The sequence below is a fragment of the Epinephelus fuscoguttatus genome, linkage group LG22, assembly GCF_011397635.1.
Source record: "Epinephelus fuscoguttatus linkage group LG22, E.fuscoguttatus.final_Chr_v1".
NCBI classification, from domain to species: Eukaryota; Metazoa; Chordata; class Actinopteri; order Perciformes; family Serranidae; genus Epinephelus; species Epinephelus fuscoguttatus.
Window position 1 is genome coordinate 6,208,251 of NC_064773.1, and position 25,426 is coordinate 6,233,676.

Here is a 25,426-nt window from a genome sequence, read left to right on the forward strand (position 1 = left end):
AAGATTCTGATGTAAACGTCACAAACTGTGGAGAAACGTGGAGCACGTGTGGCCAAATATCATCCTGATGTGCTGCTGATATTAAAGTAGCAGCTTTTTAAAATCACATAAAGACACAGAGATGAATATTTTCATGGCACATTTCCCAGTTTACATTAGAGAGATGTAATGCTGCATTGTGGCCACACGATGGCGCCAGAGTAGGTCTAACTGCTGAGGCCTTTACTCCCCTCAGTCGCACTGTAATGCTGAAAGTAAATGTCTCTATTGGCAACTTGACTTAATGTTTGATTTTTAGGGAGAAAACTGGTTTTAAATTATGTTTTTTTTTAACTGAACAATGATATAAAAGCAAAGTGTGTCCTGAGGTGATTCAGAATCATTTTGGTTGTCTGATTACATTAAAAAAAACCCAAATAACACCCTTGTTTAAAGGTGTTTAACATATATCGTCTTTGTTTATTAGTCTATATCATAACAATAGTATTAAACATTTAGAGTTACATTATTTATTATGGAGTAGTTTTGGTCAGATTTCCAACCTTCTCACTGGAAAAATACTGCCATTGTATCTCTGCATACCATTGAGTTACATTTGTATGTAGATAACCTGACACTTTATATTTCTAACAATACTGTGGATAACGTGTAGGCACAAAACGGCTTATCGTTGGGAAAAGGTCATGTTTTGGCTTAAAATACCCATGATCGGTAGTGTAAACGTAGTGACAGGTGGCTAAAAAAACACCCACATTCGGTGGCACAAATGGCGCCGCAAACATCTCGGCAGGTTGCTGAAAAAAGCAACACATTCTCACGCCGACCTCGTCACATATTGAAGTTTGGTCTACGTCCACATACGACGTGCAAGGTACCCAGGGTGCGTTGGTTGTTGATGTTCTGGGACGCCGTGTCAAGTTCTGCCTGTTACATGCATTGTCTGTTTTCATAATACATGTCTGTATCATGCCGACGTTTAAGGACGCCTTTTTTCATTGGTTTGTGACGCCACAAGTCTCCACCCAAGGGCCAGATTTCGACGGCTTCAGAGTGAGATTGGGCTCGCAAAGACACCAGTGTTCAGTGGCACAAACGCTGGTTGCTAAAAACCACCCATGCTTGTTGGCATAAAGACTTACAGAAACGCAGCCACCGGCCTTTGTTTATTAGGATATGTCATAAAAATAGTAGTAGTATATATTTGAGGCAGCTGATAGAAGATCGTGGTTAATCAACCCAATCGGCTGAAAAAACAAAAAACACTTGATTATGGTGAGGAAAAGATCACGTTTGGGCTTTATAAAAATCCTGGTGTTCATTGCACAGTCACAGCTTGAGAAGCCGTTGTCTCTGTGAAAAGCGCTTTTCCCCGCAGGAAATGCAATGTCTAACTGAAAAACTACCTCTTTCTGTGGCACTAACCCCACTGTAAAATGGCAATGGGTCACTAAAGAGCACTCACACTGGTGGCTGAAACGCTGCTGGACATGCAGCGATGACTCCTCAAGCGCACCCAGTTTGTCGTTTGCTGCAGTGGCCTGCAGCTTGGCAGACGTCTTGCCTAGCTTGCACGCCACCCACCATCTCCTCCACATCCCAATGACAAAACCAGTAACTACGTCACTTTGAAAACGCTGATACGATACTACTTGATATGATGAATGTGGGATGACACTCTCCATCGTAACAATGAGGATGCTCTGGATTTATATGTCTAGGAAACACTATCAGTTCCTATAGTGCCAAAGTTCTCCAAAATCTCTAAAAACAATATTCATTCATCTGTGGCATTGGTCGCAGAAGGCTGGAGCCTATCCCAGCTGACACTGGGTGAGAGGCAGGGTTCACCCTGGACAGGTCACCAGACTATCACAGGGCTGACACATAGAGACAGACAACCATTCACACTCACATTCACACCTACGGACAATTTAGAGTCACCAATTAACCTGCATGTCTTTGGACTGTGGGAGGAAGCTGGAGCACCTGGAGGAAACCCACGCTGACACAGGGAGAACATGCACACTCCGCACAGAAGGGCTCCCACACCCTGGGTTTGAACCAGGAACAAACAACAGTGCTGACAAACTCTCCAAACTCTTTAAAAACAATATTTTGAAAATGAATTCAATAAATCTAAAGACGCAGAGTCCAATAAAGTGACTAGCACACAGCATGTCAAACCTTTTGAATTTACTACGGACTGATTGACCTAGAGGTTCATACCCGCCGCCTAGTGGTGAGTGTGAGTAGCACATGTGGGAGATTTTTGTTTGAAATGCTGCAATGATTTCTTCACTTATATCATTATTTACAATTGAGTTTAAATGTCGTTAAACTCCTCCATAAAAAACACATGTAAGTGGCATGTAACCCTGCTCTCTCTGGACACGTTTAGGGACTTTTTCCGGGTTGAACTCATAATTAAAGAAAAAAAAAAAGAAAAAACATTCCGGCACTCCCTGAAGGCAGCAGCAGCCCAAATTGCCCCTCATTGAGCAGTGGGACAGAAACACAGCATCCCTCTCCCCAGGTGGGCGTATTCTTCTTCTCCCCGCTCTGTGCGGTCACTCGGCTCTGGACACACGGAGACTTGGAGACTCTGCGCGCTGGAAATAATGTCCCATTTATCTTTTTAAGTTTTACTGGAGAAGGACTGCAAGATGCTGCTGCTGCTGCTGACTTCACTGATCTGCCTCATCCCGAGTGCGCTGGGGCAACTGGAGGAATCCCAGTTTGGAGATGACGCTGATCTGGAGCTCGCAGACTTTGAACTAGACATTGTAAGACATTTAAAGTCTGAGGTGTTGTATATTCTGCTGCTGGGATTTCATTATCTAACTGCTTTGTTTGCACACACAGGCGCCACGCAGGGTCCCACGGCAGGTGAAAACTATGTTGACCAAGGTAAAGCCAGATTTACTGCAGATATGACGCTATTTGAATATTAAAATTTAGATGCAAAATGTTGGTTTGGTTGGTTCGAGTCCATATGTAACACTTTAAATAGCCAAAGGAAGCGAAGGAAGACAAAATGGTTTGTTTGAATCGAAGGATAAAAACAAGCCTTGTGTTTTACGCACGATAATTTGGCACATCTGCTAAATATTGATGCCTTTTAATCTGTCAATAATCTGAGAGCTGAGGAATTTATGATGAACTGACCCCTTTAAACGCTTGGCAGAACATAAGTTTATATTTGTTATGGTGATCTGAAATGCATGACCTAGTTTGAGTTATTTAGAGCATGTTTTATCACCCTAAACTTGCGCGCTTTGGGCGTGACGCGCAGGAGATCCGCCAAGCGCGCAGATGTGCCAGAGTATGTAATGTGCTGGGTCTCAGCTCATGGGAACAAATTCCTCAGCCTGTGTTTGGTTATTGTAACTATGGGGAAAGTCAGGTTTCATTGGAGTGAGATATTTTGGCTAATCAAAAATAAAAGATTTTCAATGTGCACAGCAATGGCGCGTAAAATCGTGCCAAATTATTTTTTCAAACGGAGATGTGGAACTCCAGGTGATATTTAGGTGTTGGTGTTTTAACGTTACCTCTGCAGGAGACCAAACCTCACATCCAGGAGCTCTCCATCAAGACCACCATCATCTCCCGCTACGCCTTCACCGCGGTGTACTGCGCCATGCTCAACCGGCACTCCGCCGCTGCAGAGGGCGTCTTCCAGTTCCAGATCCCCGCTGGTGCCTATGTCTCTAACTTCACCATGTAAGAGTCGCACAGGACACCTGAGCTGCAACAAGAACTCACAGACAGAGAGACTGAAAATCACAGTAACACGATGAAAGCGTTATAGATTTGGATTTTAGGAAGAAGTGCGTTCTTCTAAACGTGATGAAAACACCTTTACAACATAAACAATGGGCATGTGATTGTAAAATACTCTGAACCCACTCTGGAGCATATCATTTGGTGTTGAAACATACAACTCACCAAAGAAAATGGGTACAATGACAACATACAATACCCCTGACCCTTTGAAATGAGTCTTCTTGCAGGGATGCACCGATCTGACTTTATCAGGCCGGGTACCGATACCTGGGCTTTGGGTATCAGCCGATAGCAGTGCCAATATTATATTGTTTATTAATAAGCTTAAACACTGCTTTCCAAACTTTGTGAAACAAAACTGAATAAATAAAGACAGAGATAGAATTTTACCGGTTAAAAAAAATCTTTTACCTTTTAAAAGCAGCGACAAGAAGTCAAAACTCAATTAGGCAATAGAGCTGCATAAAATAAGACCAACATGCAAACATTAAATCACACTGAAGACACATACTAGAGCAAACAAAGCTGATGCAAACTACACAGGAATCAAAATTAAATTATGAATAAATCAAAATGTTATGTTTAGGTTTAGTACAAATAGGAATGTAAATTCCAGACTAACATTAAAACTGAAACCGCAAACAAAGAATTGACTTTAACAGATAGGCCCCAATGTCACTGACATCTGATCCAGCTATTTGAGTCTGTATCAGCCTGAAATCTGATATCAGGATAAGATCGGTGTCCCTACTTAAGACAAACACATTCTCGACCCCAACACCAGTGAGAACAGTGACGTGTAAAAAAGGTTATAAAATACTAAAATATTAAAACCATTACAAACAACCACAGGCCACTGAAAACATGTATGTTTTAAGACTTGTCTTAGGGGGAGCATTTGGTCAAGAGTGGAAGGCTATAACTTTTGGAGCAGCTTCCGCAACAACACATTATCACTCCAACCTCGTCACGCATCGACGTCTGGCCATGGACATAACACGTCCACATATGACGCAATCTGGAAATCCATCAGTAAAAAAAACAAAAAACAAACAAAAAAACCCACTTTTTTTTCTTCCTTTGCCTCTGGAGGCACAGCCCGGAGTTTTTCGACTAACGGAAGTCCAGGGGCCTCGGCGATCGCTCATGCCCTTCACTTCCGGCGGTGCCCCCAGGGAATGGCCGTGTTGTTTACAAATACTTCGGGTGGAAAACATCGTTCAAACTCACCCCCCCCCCCCCCCCCCGTCGTCTTTCACACAGGGCTGCCGACAGATTCTACAATGTAAATTGCAGAATCTGTCTTGAGAGATTACATATGACGTGCAAGGTACCCCTCCCTCCCGCCCCTCTCCGACTTTTGCCCCCTCAACTTTCGTCCTTGTCCCACTGTGTTTCCCCCTGATGCCACCGGGCGCCGTTAAACTAAAACAGCAACCAGTCGTGAATCATGCAGACGTTGACCTTTTTTTTTGTCTGTTGGTTTCTGACACCTCAAGTCACTGCCCAAGCGCCAGATTTCGACGACTTCGAGATGAGTCCGAGCTCACTGCAAAGGCACAATTATGATGCTCCAGGTATCCCTCCAGCATCGGTTTTGGATGTTCAGGGACAGTATGTCAGTTTACACTTGTTACATGAGCCCAGTCTCACTCTGAAGTCGTTAAAATCTAGCGCTCGGACAGTGACTTGTGACGTCAGAAAACAACAAAAGAAAGTCGTCATTTAATGTCGGCATGATATGCAGCTGGTTGGTGTTACAGTTTAGCAGCACCCGGCAGCATCAGGGGGAAATGCAGCGGGACAAGGACGAAAGTTGAAGGGGGCAAGCATGAAGTGTGGTGGATGGGTCCAACAAACATTGACTTTCACCCAAGAGAGTGGTGTTTGTGTCCCATAAGATGCTAAAGCCAAACCCTGTTCTTTTATCCTAAACCTAACCACATTTGTTTGTTGCTGAAGGGAAAAAAAAGCATCAATTCACGGTCTTGCACAGACATAGTGCTTTTATTTTGAAAGAGACTGTATGTAAATGTTAAATTTAATTATGTATTTTGAATGAAGACAATGCATGTAACAGGCAGAACTTGACACAGTGTCCCAGAACGTCAACAACCAACACACCCAGGGTACCTTGGACGTCGTCGTGGAAAGTCACTACAGAGTAACTTATTAAAATGGAGAGCAGAGATAATATTAAAACTGCCAGAAAACATTTTGGAAGCCATTTGTAAACCAAAAAAATTCATCAGCAGAAAATGACGCACCAAAGCTACCACTTAGAACTACAGCAACAGCATTGTCCTGTCCATCTGGAGGGATTTACAGGGTTGCTATGGAGACGTTAGCAAAGAGACAAGACGGGGTTAAAACTTTAATACTGCTGTAAAAACACACACGGTGACCAGAGTTCACCCATAAACAGGTAACAACAGGATTTAACCGCACAGATTCAGTGTTTTTGTGAGAGAACGCCCAGCTGAAATGTGACAATAGGAACTCCTGAATATGAGCGCCACTCTAATCCTCGACCTTTGACCCCTGTGAACCAGGATCATAGGAGGGCGTGTCTACCAGAGCGAGGTCAGGCCTAAGGCAAAGAGGGTCAAGCAGGAGAACGGCAGAGCTAAGAACAAAGAGTCAGGTGATGCAAGGTAAGAAACCTGAGAGTGTGTGTGTGTGTGTGTGTGTGGCCACTCCTATGGTCTGGCGTCTCCTCCTAATTACACAGCAGCATCCGCTCCCTCTAATGTTCCTATTTTGCAAACACAGATTGATAATATCCCAACTAGACGGCCACAGAGAGTGAGTGTGTGTCCTGTGTGTGTGTGCGTGAGTCTGAAATAAGATCATTCCTCCAGAGACGAGATGACTGTCGTATAAATCTGCGACCCAGGAGACGTGACATATGGAAGGAGTGACATCACGTTTCCAGCTGTCATATGAAAAAGTGACATTTTATTAAATGTGATTTGGTGATTCAGTGACTCCGCTGTAAAAAGACGGAGCAGACGGAGGAAGAAGATTGAAGTGGAAGATTAGACAGAGGCAGCACTTCATATTCATGATATCACCACTTGGACTGTTGAGTTCACAGCTCCACCTCGTCTCTACTCCTCCTGTTTTCATATTTATTTCTTCTTCTCTCGTCTGTATTTAATGTTTTTCTGTTTACAGCTGCTGCTCTTTTCATTTCACACATGTTAATGAGTAAAATCAATATTCAAAATCTTACTGAGGGGCAGTGATGGATAAAAATCAATAACACAAGAAAAAAAAGTTACATAAAAAAGCTCCTTAAATAAACTATTTACGTGGATTAAACCAAGGTACATCTTGACTAAACACAGCAAAGACAAGTCCTCTGTGTTTTTCAAGTTTCAATTTCTAATGTTAAAGTCACCATGTGGAGAATCTGAACATTCCAGCTGGTGGCACCACCAAGTGGTCGTCTTAGAGGTGACTCTGTAGCCGGCAATTCACGGCAAACTAACACTGGATGACTACAACAGGATTCAAAACGGGTTTCAACGCCTTCAGTTTTAAATATGTTTTCACTGACCTCCGTGTTGAGAGAGAGAAACACATGGAGGTACTTTTACTGAATTCATGTCTGACCTTATAAACGATACACTTTTTTGGAAAATGAGGTACGTAAACAGCTAAAGCAAGATAGCAGCAACAAGTAAATTCACAATTCCATTTAGCTTGTGTGAAATCTACAGCATGGTTGCCAGAAGAAAACGTTGGCATTGTACATTTCTTCAAACCATAGATACATTCTCGGAACCCACCGGCTGTATTCGGCGTCTGACTTCCGGCAGACGGCGATACAGCCTCTGGGGGCAGACTGCCGATTTTTTGGCATTCCGGTTTGATTTGGGCGGAGGAGGCGAATTTCCGTTTCCGACTTCCGTTTATATATAAGTAAATATGCTGAACCATTGCGATGGATACATAGTTTGCAGTAACGCCAATTATGTTCCGCCTCGTTAGTTCACCGCACAGAGCTTTTAACCTGGCAACAACTGCAGCCAGCTCAAACGTGATTGGTCAATATCACACGGACTACAAACAGCCTACAACCGGAAACCAGGGCTCTTCCGCTCTTCTTCCGGAGGCAAGATCTCTGGGGTTTGCCTACAGACTGTACATTCACTGAATGTAGAGTCTGTATATAGAGACTACCATAGATACGTTACATTTGTACGCTCACATGTATAATATCGACGTTAGTGTATGAGACGGCTGCCAAGTTGCAGATAACTGTTCAAGACCAACAAACAACAGGTTGTTTTTTGACTGGTGTCCGCGTTTCCAGCTGTGTTTAAGCCAATAAACATGGTTGTTTTTTAAGCCCAGTTCAGACCCAATATTTGCAACGAGAAGAGTTGAAACTGGAACTACTTACAATGCGCTGTTCTGCAACGTTCTAAAAAAACTGCCGGTTCACACCAATGCAACTGGATGAGATGATGTATCATCTCTATGCAACAACTCTGTGTACTTCTGTTCTGATTTCCAGCTTCTCAGGTTCATTTTGTTTTGTTTCTTAAAATATGAATGAGGATAGTGATAGTGAGATACTGGCTACAGCTGCATTTGGAGTAGAGATGAAAGGGAGAAAAACAGAACGAGCATCAGATGGACTGTATTCATAATAACTATGGTACAATAATATAAATAGCCGGCGTCGGTAGCGTAGTAGATATTGCTGGCGCCCCATGTACAGAGGCGATGCTTCGCTGCAGCAGATGCAGGTTAGGTTCCGGCTTGCAACGCTTTGCTGCATGTCATCCCCCTCTCTTTCTCTCTCTCTCTCCCCATTTCACACTGTCCTGTCAATTAAAGGCAAAAGGCCCAAAAAATAATCTTTAAAAACAATAAACAGCCAGCGCCAATTCATCAGTCAATGCACACACATACAGCAGCAGCAGCGACCTACCATCTGACACCAGCACACAGTAAGGACGGAAACAGAGGGCTCAGCAGGAACAGAGCACCTGCAAGCAAAGTAAGCAAGCACACTGTCTGCGGTTATTTTGACTTGACCAGCAGACTTCACTACAAGCTGATTGGCTGTTGAAACAGGTGATGTTCTTTAAAACCAGCCACCTGCGATCTGACCAGCTGAGTGTCAGGTGACACCATCAGCACACTTGAGTCGAACTCAGACCGGCCAGTTCACACTGCTGCAACTTTCCTCTGCAACGTTCTAAAACGGTTTCAACTTGTAAATCTTTGGTCTGAACCGGGCTTTTGTGATCTGTCACTGCATTTCCAACAGCCACCAAATATGGGTGTTTTTTAGTGGCCTACTGCTGCATCTCCAGCAGCATTTACGCTACAGATCGTGGGTATTTTAAGCCAAAACATGAACTTTTCCTAACTATAACCGAGTTGTTTTTGTGCCTGCGTCACCACAGTATTGTTAGAAATGTTGAGTTTCAAGGTTTCTGCTCTATACAAATGTAACATTTCCGTTTTATGCAGCGATGTACAATGCCACCATTTTTCTGGTGACTAGACAGGAAATCTGACCAAAACTGTCATTAAATTCAATATATGAATTCATATTACAGGACCATTCGTCTAAACATTAAATTACTACAGGGAGTTACAAAGCAAAGTAACTTTTGATACTGACATTTTTCGGTGTGTGTTCAATTGTTAGAAATGTCAGTGTATATTTGAAGTTTCAAGTTCACAACTTAATATTCAAACAAGCTCAAAAAAGCAAACTACTGCTCAAAAAGTACAAAATTTCTCTCTGAAATTTGATGAAGTCGAAGTATAAAGTAGCAGAAAATGGAAATACTTAACTAAGGTTGAAGCACCTCTAACTGCACTGAACACCATCACACTCCACCTCCCTCCTCCCCTCCAGCCCTGAGCCGGAGGTGGAGGTGTTCAAGATGGTGGCCAGCATCCCGGGTCGCAACCGGGCCATCTTCCTGCTGACCTACGAAGAGCTTCTGCAGCGGAGGCTGGGACGCTACGAACACGTCACCAGCCTGCGGCCGCTGCAGCTGGTCAGCCGCCTCAGTCTGGACGTCACCATCGTCGACCACTCGCCTGTCACCGACCTCCAGGTGCTGCCACTCCGCAACGGCAGGAACACCGCTGCTTCCAGCAATGCAAGTGGACCCAATGCACCCAAGACACCAGGTTTACACACACCTTATTATTCTATATGTTAAATTCATTACATATTTTTGCACTTTTTCATTTTTAGATATTTTTTCTACTCAAATATTCTTTTTGATTTATTTATTTCTACTCTAAATAAATAAACAGGCCAAAGAAATCATTTAGGTTTTATCAGATATTTTCTGAATTCTGTTTTAGTAACACGTATAATTAAACAGACATCTTTAAAAACAGGATGAATCAGGGTGCCATTCTCTTAATAGCCCTACATATAACCAACAACAAAGGGCGCAAAGAGCATTTTTAGATCCTCCCTTTTACGTCACGGACACTTTACTTGTTTCAGGCTTTTGATCTTGTGCCAATTAAAACATGAACACACTTCCTTGTATTTGTGTCTCAGCCAAGCCCGAGCCGCCTGTCACCACTGTGATCAAAATTGAAAAGAACGTCTGCAGGATCACCTTCAGCCCCAACATTGTCCAGCAGGCCAAGATCACCACCAACGGCATCCTGGGAGACTTTGTGATCCGCTACGACGTGCAGAGAGACATGGGGATCGGAGACATTCAGGTGCACGGCGCTCCTTCGAGACTCTGGACAGGCAAACACATAATAAACAGAGATGAAGAGGGTTGTGATGAAGAAAAGCAGACTGTGAAAGAGCATTAGTTTTCAGATTTTGCAAGTGTGCACATAAATTTCCCATCCAACTACACACACACACACACACATACACCCACCTGTTAGTGATTCATTTCTCTGGTTTCCTGCCATGACAGTCGCTCCGCTGCCAAACTCTTCTGTCTGTCTCCAGATCCAAACTATGGTTTGCTGATCACACATACAACTACTGCAACTCACAACCTGCTGCACGTCTGTAAACTTATTTTCTTTCCCAGGTTTTAAACGGCCATTTCGTCCACTACTTCGCCCCCAAAGACCTGCCAGTTGTGCCCAAGAATGTGGTGTTTGTGATCGACACCAGCGCCTCCATGTTGGGGACTAAGATCAGACAGGTAAAGCGGCACACTCAGTGGATATATAAGAATGTTTATTTACCTGGGTGACCTGTTGGGTGCAGCAGAGTATTCTAAATTCAACTACTTAAGAGACAGTTTGGGATTTTACTGTTAAACGTGTTATTTTTGCATGTTTAAGCCCACTCACTAAATATCCCTGTGCAATGGTTGACATTGTCGCCTCACAGCAAGAGGGTTCCCCTAAGGGTGTGGGGTTTGAACCCATACCCTTCTGTGTGGAGACTGCATGTTCTCCCTGAAAGTTCACCCTTAACAAAGATCCACTTACTGGGTTTTCCCAGGGCTCTCGACTGCATCTTGCAGTCTTCATCAGAGGGTGGGTTTCTGGTAAATTCCATCTGCTGACAAACATCATGGTACAGGGTTATAGTTTCTTGAAAAATCAACCTGGTCTCGAGTCTTTGAAAACCGGCGCTTGGTCAGTGACTTCTGGTGTCAGACACCAACAAAAATGGCCATCCTGTGACGTCAGCATGATACGCAGCTGGTTGCCATTATTGTTTAACGTCAGGGGGAAACGCCTAACTAAAGTTAAGGCACTGAGAGTCCGGGTAGGGTGGCTGGGAGAGGTCGTGGATGGGTCCAACAACCACTGCCCTTCAGGGAGGCCAGTGTTTGCTTCCCATGTGATTGTAAAGCCAAACCCTGTTCTCTTTACTTGAACCCAACCACAAACTTTTGTTGCTTAAACCCAACCACGTGTGTGTAGGTAAAACGTAACCATGTGCGTTTGTTGTTGAAGGAAAAAAATTCGTAGGGTTGTACCGACGTACTGTAGTGCCTTTTTTTTTTTTTGAAAGAGACTGTATGCAAATGTTAAATTTCCTGTGAAAACAGAAGTGTATGAAAGAAGACAATGCATGTAACAGGCAGAACTTGACATGGCGTCCCAGAACGTCAACAACCAACGCACCCAGGGTACCTTGGATGTCGAATCTGAACATGGAAAGTCCTTGACCAAACGTCGATATGTGACGAGGTCGGAGTGAGAATGTGTCAGAAAAATATGATAGGTGGATGCTGAGTTAAGATTATTTCATCAAACTCCATTGAGATGAAAAACTACATCTGCGGGCCTTTCAGTTTTTTAATCGCTTCCTCTTGATCTGCTCCTTGTGGGAAGCTTTCTGCGAGAGCTCATACCTGACTCCAGAATTGAATTGGGCCATTTCCACCTTGGACCAGAAGTACCAGATATGGACTTCTTTTTTTGTGTCACAGGAAATTGTTGCTTCCCATGCAAAGAAATTCACCCTGCTTTAATAACAAAATTTCAATGCCCGAATTGGATCAGGAACCTGACACCCCACCTCCTCCCTCCCACACTGGAATATCAATATCAGACCTCTTCCTCCATCTGCAATAGCACGGTAATCCCCTCGGCCAGACACGGAGCTGATCTCTGCAGCTGCCGTGACCACAGCAACAGAGGAGACGAGAGAAAAAACAGATTTTCAGTGAGAAGGAAAAATGGAAACATACAGCACAAGGCCGTGCTGTGAGGGAGGAAGGTCACTGTCTATGGGGTAATGGAACTTTGTAGACAACAGCACCCTCGACCCCTTGATCCGTCCCCCCACCCATTGCCAGCCCCCAGCGGGCCGCAGGAACAGAACAACAAGTGTGTTTTGATGTGGCTCCACAATAGAGGGTTTCAGTGTGGGTCAGTCTGTGGTTCTGACCCTGTTGTATACAGCCCATATAGACAACTATTAACCCCCCGGTGTCAAATTATATATCACACCCACGCTCGAGGGTGCAGAGATTCTGACAATGTGAAGCTCCAGAACACAAAAGTAGGAAGAAGTCTACGTACTTTTACTTCTCTGTTTTCCTATATGGACCATTCACAGCAAAGTAGAAGAAGGTCAAGAAATACGAATTCTGCGTAATTATCGGATTTTAGATTTTACTGATTTCTTACACTTGACACCTTAAAGAATAAGTTTGGCATTTTTCAACCTGGAACCTATTGTCCCATGTTTTTATATCGAAGTGACGAATGGGAACAATTTTTTTAACTTGGTCCAGTACTGAGCAAGAGGGCTGCAGCTGGCAGCTAAGACACAGGCTGCAGTGTAACCACTTGCAGCATGGTTTTTTCCATCCATGAAAAGTGTTTGTTTTCGTCACTGACAGGCTCAGATTGTTCTTATGAGTGTCTGACAATATTATGGAAAGATCTCTTTCAGCAATAGACCTTTTTAAAGAGAAAGATCATTTTTGTTTGACCAGAAACAGCCCTGAAATCACCATTCCCAAACCCACCAGACTCCATTTAAATAAACAGTAATTTTAGAGTGTATAGAGCATGCATACCTTTACATCTAACTGGGTGAATTAAGGGTTTATTTCACCCAAACGGGAGCTGGGTATAGGTGGAACAATGGAACAATTAATCCAGATGGTTTTTGTGAGATCTATTTTGTGTCTGTTGACTTTGAGTCAGGTGTGCTTTACGCTTATAAAATTGTTCTTTATTTAAATGGAGTCTGGTGGGTTTGCTGATAGTTGTTTCAGGACTGTTTCTGGTCTATCTCTGTAGGGATCCCTTCCATGTTTTCAGACACTTAAAATAATAATCCGTGTCTGTCAGAGGCAGAAACAAGTGCTTTTATTGGACGAAAATTAACATTTCGCGCATGTTTAAAAATAATAATTTTAACATAAGTCTCTGGGACAAAACAAACAAACAAACATGGGAAATTAGGGTCCTGGTTGAATAATACCAAAGTTACACTTTAGGTCTATGGAGTAGAGTTAATGGTTACAGCCCAAACTGTACTGTTATACATCAAACAAGTTTCATGAAAATCTGACATTTCTTTAGAGAGAAAATCAAATTAATGCAAAGATTTCTACCATTTTTTTCCCTGTTGAAGGGTTTTTTGGGGAGTTTTTGCTTTTTCCTAACAGCATATGGGACCCATTCAAAACCTATTAGAAAAAACCTAAAGATGCATGACTAATGGCAGATTACCAAAAAGGAATTTAAGGTCAATGGACAGATATAAAACAAGTAAAAATTCTTCTTCAGATAAACTAGCTTTCTGCCTCTTTCAACAAATTTTGACTCTAGTTTTCAAAGCTACTGACACCACCCTCCTGGACTCTATTTATTGATGAAGTCTGTGTAAAAACACCACAGCTGGTAAAAGGGTTGGGCGTTTGATTGATGGTATGCGTGTTTTGTTTCCAATCACTGTAGCTTTGGCGCTATAATACAATAACCATGGCTACACCACAGAAACCATGACCACGTTGTGTATGCAGCATTCTGTTGATGCCAGAGGTCTAAGATTTGTCAGTGGTAAATGGTAAATGGACTGCTCTTGTATAGCCCTTTTCTAGTCTTCACTCACACAATGATGGAACAGCCATCAGAAGCAATTCAGAGTCCAGTATCTTGCCCAAAGATACTTTGACATACAGATGGGAGGAACCAGGGATCAAACGGCCGATCATCTAATTAGTGGACGACCCTGTTTGCAAGAAATTCAACATGTGGTTTGAGGGATATTATGTCCAAAAACACTACCCTTGTTTTCTACGTGAGTCTGACACAAGATTAAATGATCTCTTTTTCTTTCTCAGACTAAAGAAGCTCTGTTCACCATTCTGAAGGATCTGCGACCAGAGGATCGCTTTAACTTCGTCAGCTTCTCCAGTAGAATCAAAGTTTGGCAGCCGAATCGTCTCGTAAAGGTGAACCCCCTCACCATCAGAGACGCCAAGAAGTTTATTTACATGCTGGTGCCGACTGGAGGTAAGACATTATTACCATTATGGCTTACTTTCTTCACAGTTCCTATGTTTTGACAGATAAACATGATTCCGTTTTGTGGATCGATGCATTATCAAGGGTTGTTGATAAGAATTGAAATTGAATTGACTTTTTTTCAACATGTATGCGTGGGAATTTGGTTCAATGGGGACGTGGTTTATGAGAATAATGTAAACATCTTGTTTCATTTTCTGGCCTTGGGGCTATAAAAATCTATAAAAGTTGACTTATTTTCAATCCACGGCATTTTCCCAAGCAATGATGTCTCCTCACTGCAGGCACCAATATCGATGGCGCCATCCAGACCGGCTCCTCTCTGCTTCGTGAATACCTCTCCAGCCCTGACGCCAGCCCAAACAGCGTCTCCCTCATTATTTTCCTGACGGACGGACGGCCCACTGTCGGAGAGATGCAGTCCATTGCGATCCTGGGGAACACTCGCTCAGCCGTGCAGGAGAAGTTCTGCATCTTCACCATTGGGATTGGGAACGACGTGGATTACCGGCTGCTGGAGCGCATGGCTCTGGAAAACTGTGGGATGATGAGGCGCATCCACGAGGAGGCCGACGCCAGCGCTATGCTCAAGGGGTAAGAGTGATCCTATCTGCATGTTGGTGGAATATTTCTTCCATCACAGGCCATCTTGTGGGTTTTACATACCTATGTGTTTTTGAAAAGTAAGCCTGATGCCAACATGGAAGCCATCTTGGATTTGTAAGAAATGGGACTAATATGGGGACTGCTCATAATCCCAGCCTCTAGATGACCTACACTCTAGATACTCCCTTGGTGCTAACTTTTTACATCTGAAACTGGTTCATAAAAGATCTGAAACTGGTCTTCACTTGTTAGATCTAAAACAGGGGAGAGACTGGCCTAAGACTGGCTTAACAATGTGGTCTGAAAGTGGTCTTGTGTTCATTTTCCCCTTTGGTGTGATTCATTTGGGCAGATCTGAACACAGCAATCGTATTTGAGTTCAGACCAAAACAACCGAATTGGAAAACCCTTTTGAGAAAGTGGTATTGGCCCGATCACAAATGAATTTTGGAATGATCAATCCAACCCAACTGTCAACTTTCGGCTTGAATTTTATTGCTGTGAAAAGAAACCAAACCAACAGGAAAACAGATCAAGTTTTCAAACTCATTTTGGGTTCAGACCAGAGCAAACACCCTAAAATTGGGGCTGGACTAGCTTATACCTGGCTAGGTACTGGAGTCAAGTGGGCTAAAATTGGCTTGAAAATGTAGTCTGAAACTAATTTTAAAGTCTCCTGGAGTAAAAGTGTTGTAAGATGTGAAACGTGTGTGGTGTGAAACGGGGCTTTAGTGTAAGGCTGGCATTTATCCAACAAGATTTTTACCATAAAACACCTACTACACATTGGGTGTTTCAAACGAGAAAGACATTTACGAGAGGACATCATTGATTGTAACTTTAAATAAGTAATTACTTTAAATTTCCCCTCCATATGTGTATAATCCGTCTCTTATTAAGCAATTAGCTCTCCTTAATCCCTCCCCATTGCCCCTCCGACACGTCCCTCCATCTCTCATCAAGCTACGAGAGAACGAAGACCGCAAATGTGACGGTGCTGACAACAGACCTCTTTAATCAACTTCAACAGCCACAGACTACAACAGCCACCCTCTTTCTCTCTCAGTCATTTTTTTTACCCCCATCCTTTACACACAACCCTCCTCTCCCTCTCCCTCTTCCGCACTCGGACACACAAGATGTTTGTTCAGTCGAGCAGGAATGTGTGTGTGTTGTGAAACTTGCATCTGAGTATGTACGTGGGGTTAACAGATAGACTCCGCAGATAATAGCCCTCGTGCTGCTTGAACAAACACGCTGGTTAAGAGGTAAGGAGGTTTACTGCGCCGTGACAACAAGGACAGGCAAGAGGACTTAGACACACACACACTTACACAACCTTGGCTTTACACACACTCTTTGATGAATGTGTGCACAAACTCTGAAGTGGGGTGGAAGCAGCTTTGAGATGTTAGACAAGCAGGTTTATAGCCGGAAGGTGGCTCGTTTGAATAAACAAGACTTTTGATGGAATCTGTAATAACATGTTTCTTTTCTGCCTCATAAACTTCCGCTGATGTGCCCTCGAGCAAAGGCACTGAATGTGTGACTGACTGATGACGGATTATCAGCCTTGTTGCTTAAAAATAAGCAACAAGGCTGATAACATTTTTGATACCGCACAAGCAATATTTACAGACACATCAGCATTTAGAGCTGCCTCCAAAAAAAGGCAACAATCTGTGTTGGTGTTGCTACAGGACACCGTTACAGAGGCAAAGTATAATCTGAAGGTCCAGGGCAAGTTTACAGCAATTTACAGTCAATCCTTTGAGGCAGGATGATGCAACTTTTGAGAGTTATCATGGTAGCATTAATTAGCTTCCCCAACTCACTGCTTGTGAGTTAAACAGTAAAATTAGTGAACACCGTCCTCGCCTAAAAAGCAACACCATTGGTCGTCTGTTAAAACATTTAAAATAATTCATAAAATTTTCCTGACAAGCATCCTTATGTGGGTCGTCAGTGAGCGTCTGTCACCCTAGTTTTTGAGGTATGTCTTGTACCATTGGCACTAGTTGCCCATGTTGTCTGTTTTTGGCTGATTCAGCATGTTGAATCAGTGTATTAGAAATCACTGTGATTGGCAAGGCTCTTGGTCAAATCACAGGCAATATGGGGCACTGTGGGGCGTGGTGGGGCAATGTGGCGCAATGTGGGGCAAAATGGGGCAATGTGAGATGATGCAACAGTCAGCCTTTGTTGTCACTAGAGAGAAATCACTGTGACTGGCAAGGCTCTTTGGTCAAATCACAGGCAACAGGGGGCACTGTGGGGCGTGGTGGGGTGATGTGGGCTGATGTGGGGCACTGTGGGGCGTCGTGGGGTGATGTGGGCTGATGTGGGGCAATATGGGGCACTGTGGGGCATGGTAGGGTGATGTGGGGCGATGTGGGGCACTGTGGGGCATGGTGGGGTGTGGTGGGGTGATGTGGGGCAATGTGGGGCAATGTGGGGCACTGTGGGGCGTGGTGGGGTGATGTGGGGCAATATGGGGCACTGTGGGGCGTGGTGGGGTGATGTGGGGCAATGTGGCGCAATGTGGGGCACTGTGGGGCGTGGTGGGGCAATGTGGCGCAATGTGGGGCAAAATGGGGCAAAATGGGGCAATGTGAGATAATGCAACAGTCAGCCTTTGTTGTCACTAGAGAGAAATCACTGTGACTGGCAAGGCTCTTTGGTCAAATTACAGGCAACATGGGGCACTGTGGGGCGTGGTGGGGCGATGTGGGGCACTGTGGGGCATGGTGGGGTGTGGTGGGGTGATGTGGGGCAATGTGGGGCAATGTGGGGCACTGTGGGGCGTGGTGGGGTGATGTGGGGCAATGTGGGGCACTGTGGGGCGTGGTGGGGTGATGTGGGGTGATGTGGGGCAATATGGGGCACTGTGGGGCGTGGTGGGGTGATGTGGGGCAATGTGGCGCAATGTGGGGCAAAATGGGCCAATGTGGGATGATGCAACAGTCAGCCTTCGTTGCCACTAGAGAGAAATCACTGTGATTGGCAAAGCTTTTTGGTCAAATCACAGGCAATATGGGGCACTGTGGGACGTGGTGGGGTGATGTGGGCTGATGTGGGGCAATATGGGGCACTGTGGGGCGTGGTGGGGTGATGTGGGCTGATGTGGGGCAATATGGGGCACTGTGGGGCGTGGTGGGATGATGTGGGGCGATGTGGGGCAATGTGGGGCAATGTGGGGCGTGGTGGATGATGTGGGGCGATGTGGGGCAATGTGGGGCACTGTGGGGCGTGGTGGGGCGATGTGGGGCAATATGGGGCACTGTGGGGCGTGGTGGGGTGATGTGGGGCGATGTGGGGCAATGTGGGGCATTGTGGGGTGTGGTGGGGTGATGTGGGGCAATATGGGGCACTGTGGGGCGTGGTGGGGTGATGTGGGGCAATGTGGTGCAATGTAGGGCAAAATTGGCCAATGTGGGATGATGCAACAGTCAGCTTTCATTGTCACTAGAGAGAAATCACTGTGATTGGCAAGGCTTTTTGGTCAAGACACAGGTAAATTGGGGCGACGCAACACTCAGCCATCGTTGCCACTAGTTCTTTGACGTTGGTTTGGTGTGTCTTGGCCCTAAGAGGTGAAGGTGGAGGTAGCGCGTAGTTGCTGTAATGCTGACAAACTGTATAAAAAATGTCAGACTTTGAGGTGGAGACAGTGGTTTGAATTTGTCTCCTACCAAGGAGGAATGTTGGTTTCTTTGAGCCATGACCACAACTTTTACCTAACCTTAACCAAGACGTTTTAGTGTCCATAACTCAACCAAACCATAACCATACGGATGCCAGAAAATGCTCAGCTGAATTGTTTTTGTAAAGGGGTCAATGGGTAAATTTTGGAGATACTGACAACTTATGTTAAAAAGGACACCACAACAGATAATACTCACATACTGTTGAAGATTCTCACTCATCCAAGTCATGGCAATCCAGAGTGCTGTATTGTAGGCAACTTGACTTGCCTGAGTTTCTTGAAGACGTTTTACCTCTCATCTAAGAGGCTTCTTCAGCTCTGAACTGAACTGAACTGAAGAAGCCTCTTGGGAGTACTAACACAGGTTGTTCTAAAGGGAAAAAACAAACAACCTATTTTGGTGTTTAGGGAAAAAGATTTAAGGGGCATCTATTAAGCTTATTTTCAGGTTCATACTTATATTTGGGGTTTCTCCTAGAACATATTTACATTTTGCAATGTTCAAAAACTCGCTGCAGCCACGAAATGACTCTAACGGAGTATAGCATCATTTTCTGATGTGAAAAATCACCAATAAAATCTTCTGAACACCACCGAAGATGTTAGAGCAGGAGTATAATTTGAAATTGAGGAGAAATTAAGAACATCAGCAACCAAGATTACAGGTTTCCCAAAGGTTAGCATGTAGCTACATGTAGCAGTGCACCAAAAAGTTTGTTGTTCCAGCTGGAGGACGATCCAAAAATAGGGGTGAAATTACCAACAATTGCAACCAAGATTACAGTATGTTTCCCCGACGTTAGCATGTAGCTACATGTAGCAGTGCAGACTATGTAATGCAAACACTTGTGGTAGCACCTGGGGCAGATGAGCACATAAAGAAATGTGTTTAGAGCTGATGTCAGCTTGTCTCGAAAGTAGAAACAGTTGGAAATGGAGTATTCAGAATGGATTACTTTTACATACATTTACCTCATCATTTGAAACTTAAAAAATAATGAAAAGCATAATAGGTCCCTTTAAGATATAACAGTGAAATACTTTGATGGCTGACTTGCTCAGGTCAACTGGCTGCTACTTTTCATTTGGCAACCATTTAGCTGTAATCTTAAATGTCTCCTTGTTCCTTTCCAGGTTCTACGATGAGATAGGAACTCCTCTGCTGTCCGACATAAGGATCAACTACACCGAGGACTCTGTCCAGTATGTAACTCAGCATCTGTTCACCAACTACTTCAATGGCTCTGAGATCGTCATCGCCGGCAAGCTGACCAACAACAGCGCAGAATCCCTCCACGTCCAGGTTACAGCCAGCAACAATGACAGGAGCATCGTCCTGGAGACTGATGTCCCCCTGCGGCACCGACAGATACAGACTGAGAAGAACGTGAAAGCGGCCACAGCAGCAATGGCAGCTGGAGCTAAACCTCCGGGGTCGGCGATTGCACAAGAATTAGGAGTTGCTTTGGGCTCTATAGCGGAGGAATTTGTGGAACGCGTGTGGGGTTTCCTGAGCGTCAAGGATGGGCTACGGTCACGGCTACGCAGCCAAACCAGCAAGGAGAGGGAGGGCCACATCCAGCAGGCCACAAATCTGTCTCTGACTTACCACTTCCTCACTCCACTCACCAACCTGGTGGTGGAGAAGCCTGAGGTCTTAGCTGATGGCACCATGGCCCCGGCGCCCACCATCCCCCCAGCAGCTGGTGACACTGGCTCAACTGCCAATGAGCTGCCAGAAGACGCAGAGGACGGAAAGCCACAGAAACCCAACGGGAAGCCAGGCAGCCAGAGCTCATCTCTGAGCAACAACATAGGTGAGGTCATCTATCCTAGTTTTAGTTGTAAAGGACAGTCTGGCAAGTGACAAATACACAAGGACAAAAACTCATCGTCTGCAGTTGGATTTAAACTTAGGCTACTCCGGTTTAAAAAAAAATATTAAAGTAAAATGGTTTTGAGTATCAAATCTCTGGTTCTGAGAAGTTGGTCCTTTGCAGAGGACGGCAGCTGCAGTTAGCTTAAGCACTGTTTCCACCAAACACTTTCAGTATGGTACCTTTGGAACCAACAGTAACGCTTCAGACATGGTACCTAGACCACCACAAACAGTCCTCTTAAATGTGGGTGGGGTTGTTGTCACTCACTGCTCCGTCCAGAACTCACTGTATTCCCTCCTTTATCAGTCTGCACCTCGTTTATCGTCCACAGAACGACATTTTCAGAACAAAATAGAGCAGTCTGGAGTGAGAGTCTCTCCGTGGGATATTTAAAAATAGCTGGTGGACCAAAAATGGGGACGGCACAGAACGGTTCCATTGGTACCATCCACAACTTTTCACAGTGGAAACAGAAAAACAGCGTAGTGAACTGAACTGAACTGAACTGTGCTGCTCGTTGGAAACAAAGCTTTTTGGAAGCCAGTGTAACCTCTGTGGAAGAAAGCTAACTCCAGCTAAAGGTGCAAACTATAAACTCTTCTGAGCCGTGTTTCAAACCTCATTTTGGGTGGAGTATTCCTCTGAGAGGATGTGCACACCATATAACTATATAGCTTTTCTCTGTCTTCTCACGCTGTGTTCCACTAACAACTGACCACCAACAGTTTATGTTACTCATAAGAGGAAGCATTAAACAATGGCAGCCCTCTGACTCACTGCTTTATATAAATATTCTCTTCCTTGCAGGTAAAGAGAGACGACCCGCCAAGAAATCCATCACCTTCTCCAAAACATCAGGTGACTCCACATACTCTTTCTCATGGACATTTGCACATATGCAGCAGTTACAAGTCTCCAAAAAGCAGACTTGAAAGAGAGAAGAGGGGGACCGTACAGTAGACTCTCTCTGTCTCTACACTCTCTGCGTGGGCGGCCTGTAATTTGGATGTGCGTGAGACAGTCGGCAGTGATCACACAGACAGCGAGGGGTTCAGGGATGTCTCTGAACATGACCTGAGAAGAGGAAAGAGCACACAGGGTCTAATTGAAATACCAACACAAGCACTACGTGGCACTTTAAACATGCAAGTGCGTGTTCGCAAGTGCACACACTGCGGTCGGAGAGTTAAGGGATGAAAAGTGGATGTTTGTGCATGTGGTACAGTAAAGAGAGGGACCCCATCAGAGGCAGTTAGTGAGGGCTAATGACCCCATCATTACTGCTGCTCTCTTCATCTGAGAGGGTTCTCACAGGCCTGAGGAGACTTCAGCTGAACATATAAACTATCTCATAAAATCGAATCTGAGACTCTTCTTACAGATCAACACAAGAACTCAGAAATGTTGCCTAATTAAAGGCTGAGCAGCCGTCGCCTTGAGGTGAAGGTTTCACAGAGGTGTCAAAAATTGCAGCTCGAGATTTAAAGTTTTATTTACCATGACATGTAAAACTGGATATTTTAGCTGTACTATAGAGCAGAGCTGTAAGCAGACTTTTAGGAATACTGAGAGCTCCACATTAAATTATTTTTGACGAGACAGCCACAAAATTTCACATTTCATTACCTCCGCCGGCGTTGGTCTGTTTGATTGTCTGCAAAATAACTCAGAAAGTTATGAACGGATTTTGATGAAATTTTCAGGAAAGGTGGATAATGGGACAAGGAACAGATGATAACATTTTGGTGGTGATCGGTTGAAGCAAAGTGGATAAAATAATAAAGTGGTGGCCGGACAGCACGTCTTGTTCTACTTGCTAAATATTGTTGTAATTCTAAAGTTGAAATTAATGTTCTGTGTTGGAAAAAAAGAAAGTGAAAAATATAAAAAAAACATTATATTCTGTGTTGGTACAAAATAAAAACAAAATAAATACACCACAGTGTCTCCATGGCGAAGGCATATATAACCTAATAAAGATAGTGATGCAAATAACCTAATTGTGATGCAGCCTGCAAAATCTGATGCACAGGGGGAGGGAATATCACCTACTTGGCGGAGGTCTGCACTCTAGTTTATTCATTTAACTACTGAATTCTATATATTTTTGTGGATTTGATCTCTCTACATAATGGCCAGATGTTGGTTATCTAAATGTGGTTGAGAATATTAAAGTCCTTTGTTCAAATTTACTCTTTCAAATCACCCTTAGGGAGTATAGTCATGATCATCAAACGGACCAAATGCACTGTAATGTCAGATGACATGAGTGCTGGTTGCAGGTTGAGTGTTTTAGTCTTTAACAGGTTGTTGGTGGCTTCTATAAGTTGTATGTAAATGAAACTATAACCACAACTTGACAGATTGTTAATTGGCTGTCTGTTAATACTGGATACAGGATCTATTGAACAAATCTCCCTTTACCCCCGGGGTACATCATTAAAGACTCCGTGATAACCACAATTATTTTTCTGCCAGAGGACTTCAGCCAGACTTTCTAAGTCTGCTAATATCTCAACATATCTCTACATATATCTGTATTTCACACCTTTCATTAAAAAATGTTTTTTGTTTGTTTCTGTCTTTGCCTTCACTGTCAAATTCTAAATCAAAATATATTAGTAATATTTGAACAACATAAACAGTGAGTCTTAGTCAGCTGCTATCATGCTATCAAAACCTAACAGTGTTGAAAAAGTTTAAAAACACACTTTCTGGACAGCTGTAATTACCTGCAATGTCCATCTTTCTGCGTACTATTAAATAAAACTTCCTTCTTCCTGATTAGTATATAAATGGTTTCTGTGTAATTTGGTAAATGTCTGTGCAAACACTGGTCGGAAGGCTACGTTTTGTCCCTAGCCAAAAACAGTCCTGGTTGGATGCCAAAAACCTGCATGGTGATGTTATTTTCACGTCAATTTTTGGTCATTCAGATCCTATCTGAAAACCAGGAAATATGATATATCTTTGTTTTTGTTTTTTAATACAACTAAATGTTATTGACAGTTTATTTTGTCCAGTTTTGAAATGGTTGTGATTAAGCAGCCACACTGTGACGTATTACTCGACACCCACTTTTTAAAAAATGTAAAAACAGGTTATAGCTATTTATGTATATTGACATGTAAAATATATTCCTGTCTCATCGTTTCAAGCCCGTGGTGTTCGTAAGAGCCAAAAATCTTTATTTAAGCTGTCTTTGACTGCACGCGAGAGAAAGGCTTTTTGCCCAGTCAGGTGAACTTTCAAACAGCGGTCATTCATTGTCTCAATATTTTCTGGGAATGCTCTCAAAATGGTTCATTTCACTTTACACATTTAACCCTAACCCTAACTCCTTTATATTCCTGATTCTTGTTGCTGTGTTTTTAAAACACACTTTCTGGACAGCTGTAAACTGCAATGCCATCTGTCTGACCACAAGCACTCTGGTAAGACTCTTTAGGAAAGTAAAGGGCACTAACACTCTTATTCACATCAGGATCTTCATCATTAACACTGTGTGGCTCATTTATGTTTGTGTCTGCAGGTTTGACAGCGCTCTGTCAGTGTCCATTGTGGGGAAGTCTAATGTGACTGTGACGGTTGGAGGAAACATCATGTTTGTGATCCTGCTGCATCAGTACAAGAATCCAGCTCCCTACCAGAGAGACCATCTGGGGTTCTACATTGGTGACAGCAAGGGGCTGTCGCACAACTGCCACGGCCTGCTGGGTACGTGTTAACGAGTGCCGGATAAATTACACTATGACTAAAAGACTAAAGCCCCACCATCAGACACCACAAGTAAAAATACACATATGATAGTGTCAGACTGAACAAACATTATACTGCAACTTTTAGGGACCTGTCGCTGTTTCTCCTGTTTCTTTATCCCCCAAACGTGGGTGTCTTTTAGGGACCTGTCAATTTTTTCTGCTGATTTTTAAGTCCCGAAATATGATTGTTTTTAGGGACCTGTTGCTTTTTTTTCTTGCAGCTTTTTAGCTCCCAAACGGAGGTGTTGTTTTCCGAGACCTGTCTCTTTTTTTTTCCCCACGGCTTTTTCGCCCCAAATGTGGATGTTTTTTGGGGACATGTCCCTGTTTTTCCTGAGGCTTTTTAGCCCCCAAACATGAGTGTTTCTTTAGGGATCTGTAGCTGTTTTTCTTGCGTCTTTTTGGCCCCTCAATTTGGGTGGGGTTAGGGATCTGTAGCTGTTTTTCTTGCGTCTTTTTGGCCCCTCAATTTGGGTGGGGTTAGGGATCTGTAGCTGTTTTTCCTGCAGCTTTTTGGCCCCCAAACATGAGTGTTTCTTTAGGGATCTGTAGCTGTTTTTCCTGCAGCTTTTTGGCCCCTAAACGTAGATTTGTTTAGGAATCTGTAGCTGTTTTTCCTGCAGCTTTTTGGCCCCTAAACGTAGATTTGTTTAGGGATCTGTAGCTGTTTTTCCTGAGGCTTTTTGGCCCCTAAACATGGATGTTTTTAGGGATCT

General features: G+C 43.7%; 1 protein-coding gene across 1 annotated transcript in view; it reads left to right on the plus strand.

Annotated features, from left to right (window-relative positions):
- Positions 1 to 32: 32 nt before the first annotated feature.
- itih5 (inter-alpha-trypsin inhibitor heavy chain 5) overlaps positions 33 to 25,426 on the plus strand; it is a 29,534-nt gene continuing 4,140 nt past the window's right edge. The window contains exons 1-12 of the mRNA XM_049567407.1: positions 33 to 2,783; positions 2,863 to 2,907; positions 3,560 to 3,723; positions 6,339 to 6,440; positions 9,674 to 9,954; positions 10,340 to 10,509; positions 10,839 to 10,955; positions 14,574 to 14,745; positions 15,042 to 15,351; positions 20,204 to 20,886; positions 21,757 to 21,880; positions 24,482 to 24,666. Of these exons, the coding sequence (XP_049423364.1) occupies positions 2,664 to 2,783; positions 2,863 to 2,907; positions 3,560 to 3,723; positions 6,339 to 6,440; positions 9,674 to 9,954; positions 10,340 to 10,509; positions 10,839 to 10,955; positions 14,574 to 14,745; positions 15,042 to 15,351; positions 20,204 to 20,886; positions 21,757 to 21,880; positions 24,482 to 24,666 (2,473 nt within the window). The 5' untranslated portion in view covers positions 33 to 2,663. The remainder of the gene's footprint in view (positions 2,784 to 2,862; positions 2,908 to 3,559; positions 3,724 to 6,338; positions 6,441 to 9,673; positions 9,955 to 10,339; positions 10,510 to 10,838; positions 10,956 to 14,573; positions 14,746 to 15,041; positions 15,352 to 20,203; positions 20,887 to 21,756; positions 21,881 to 24,481; positions 24,667 to 25,426) is intronic.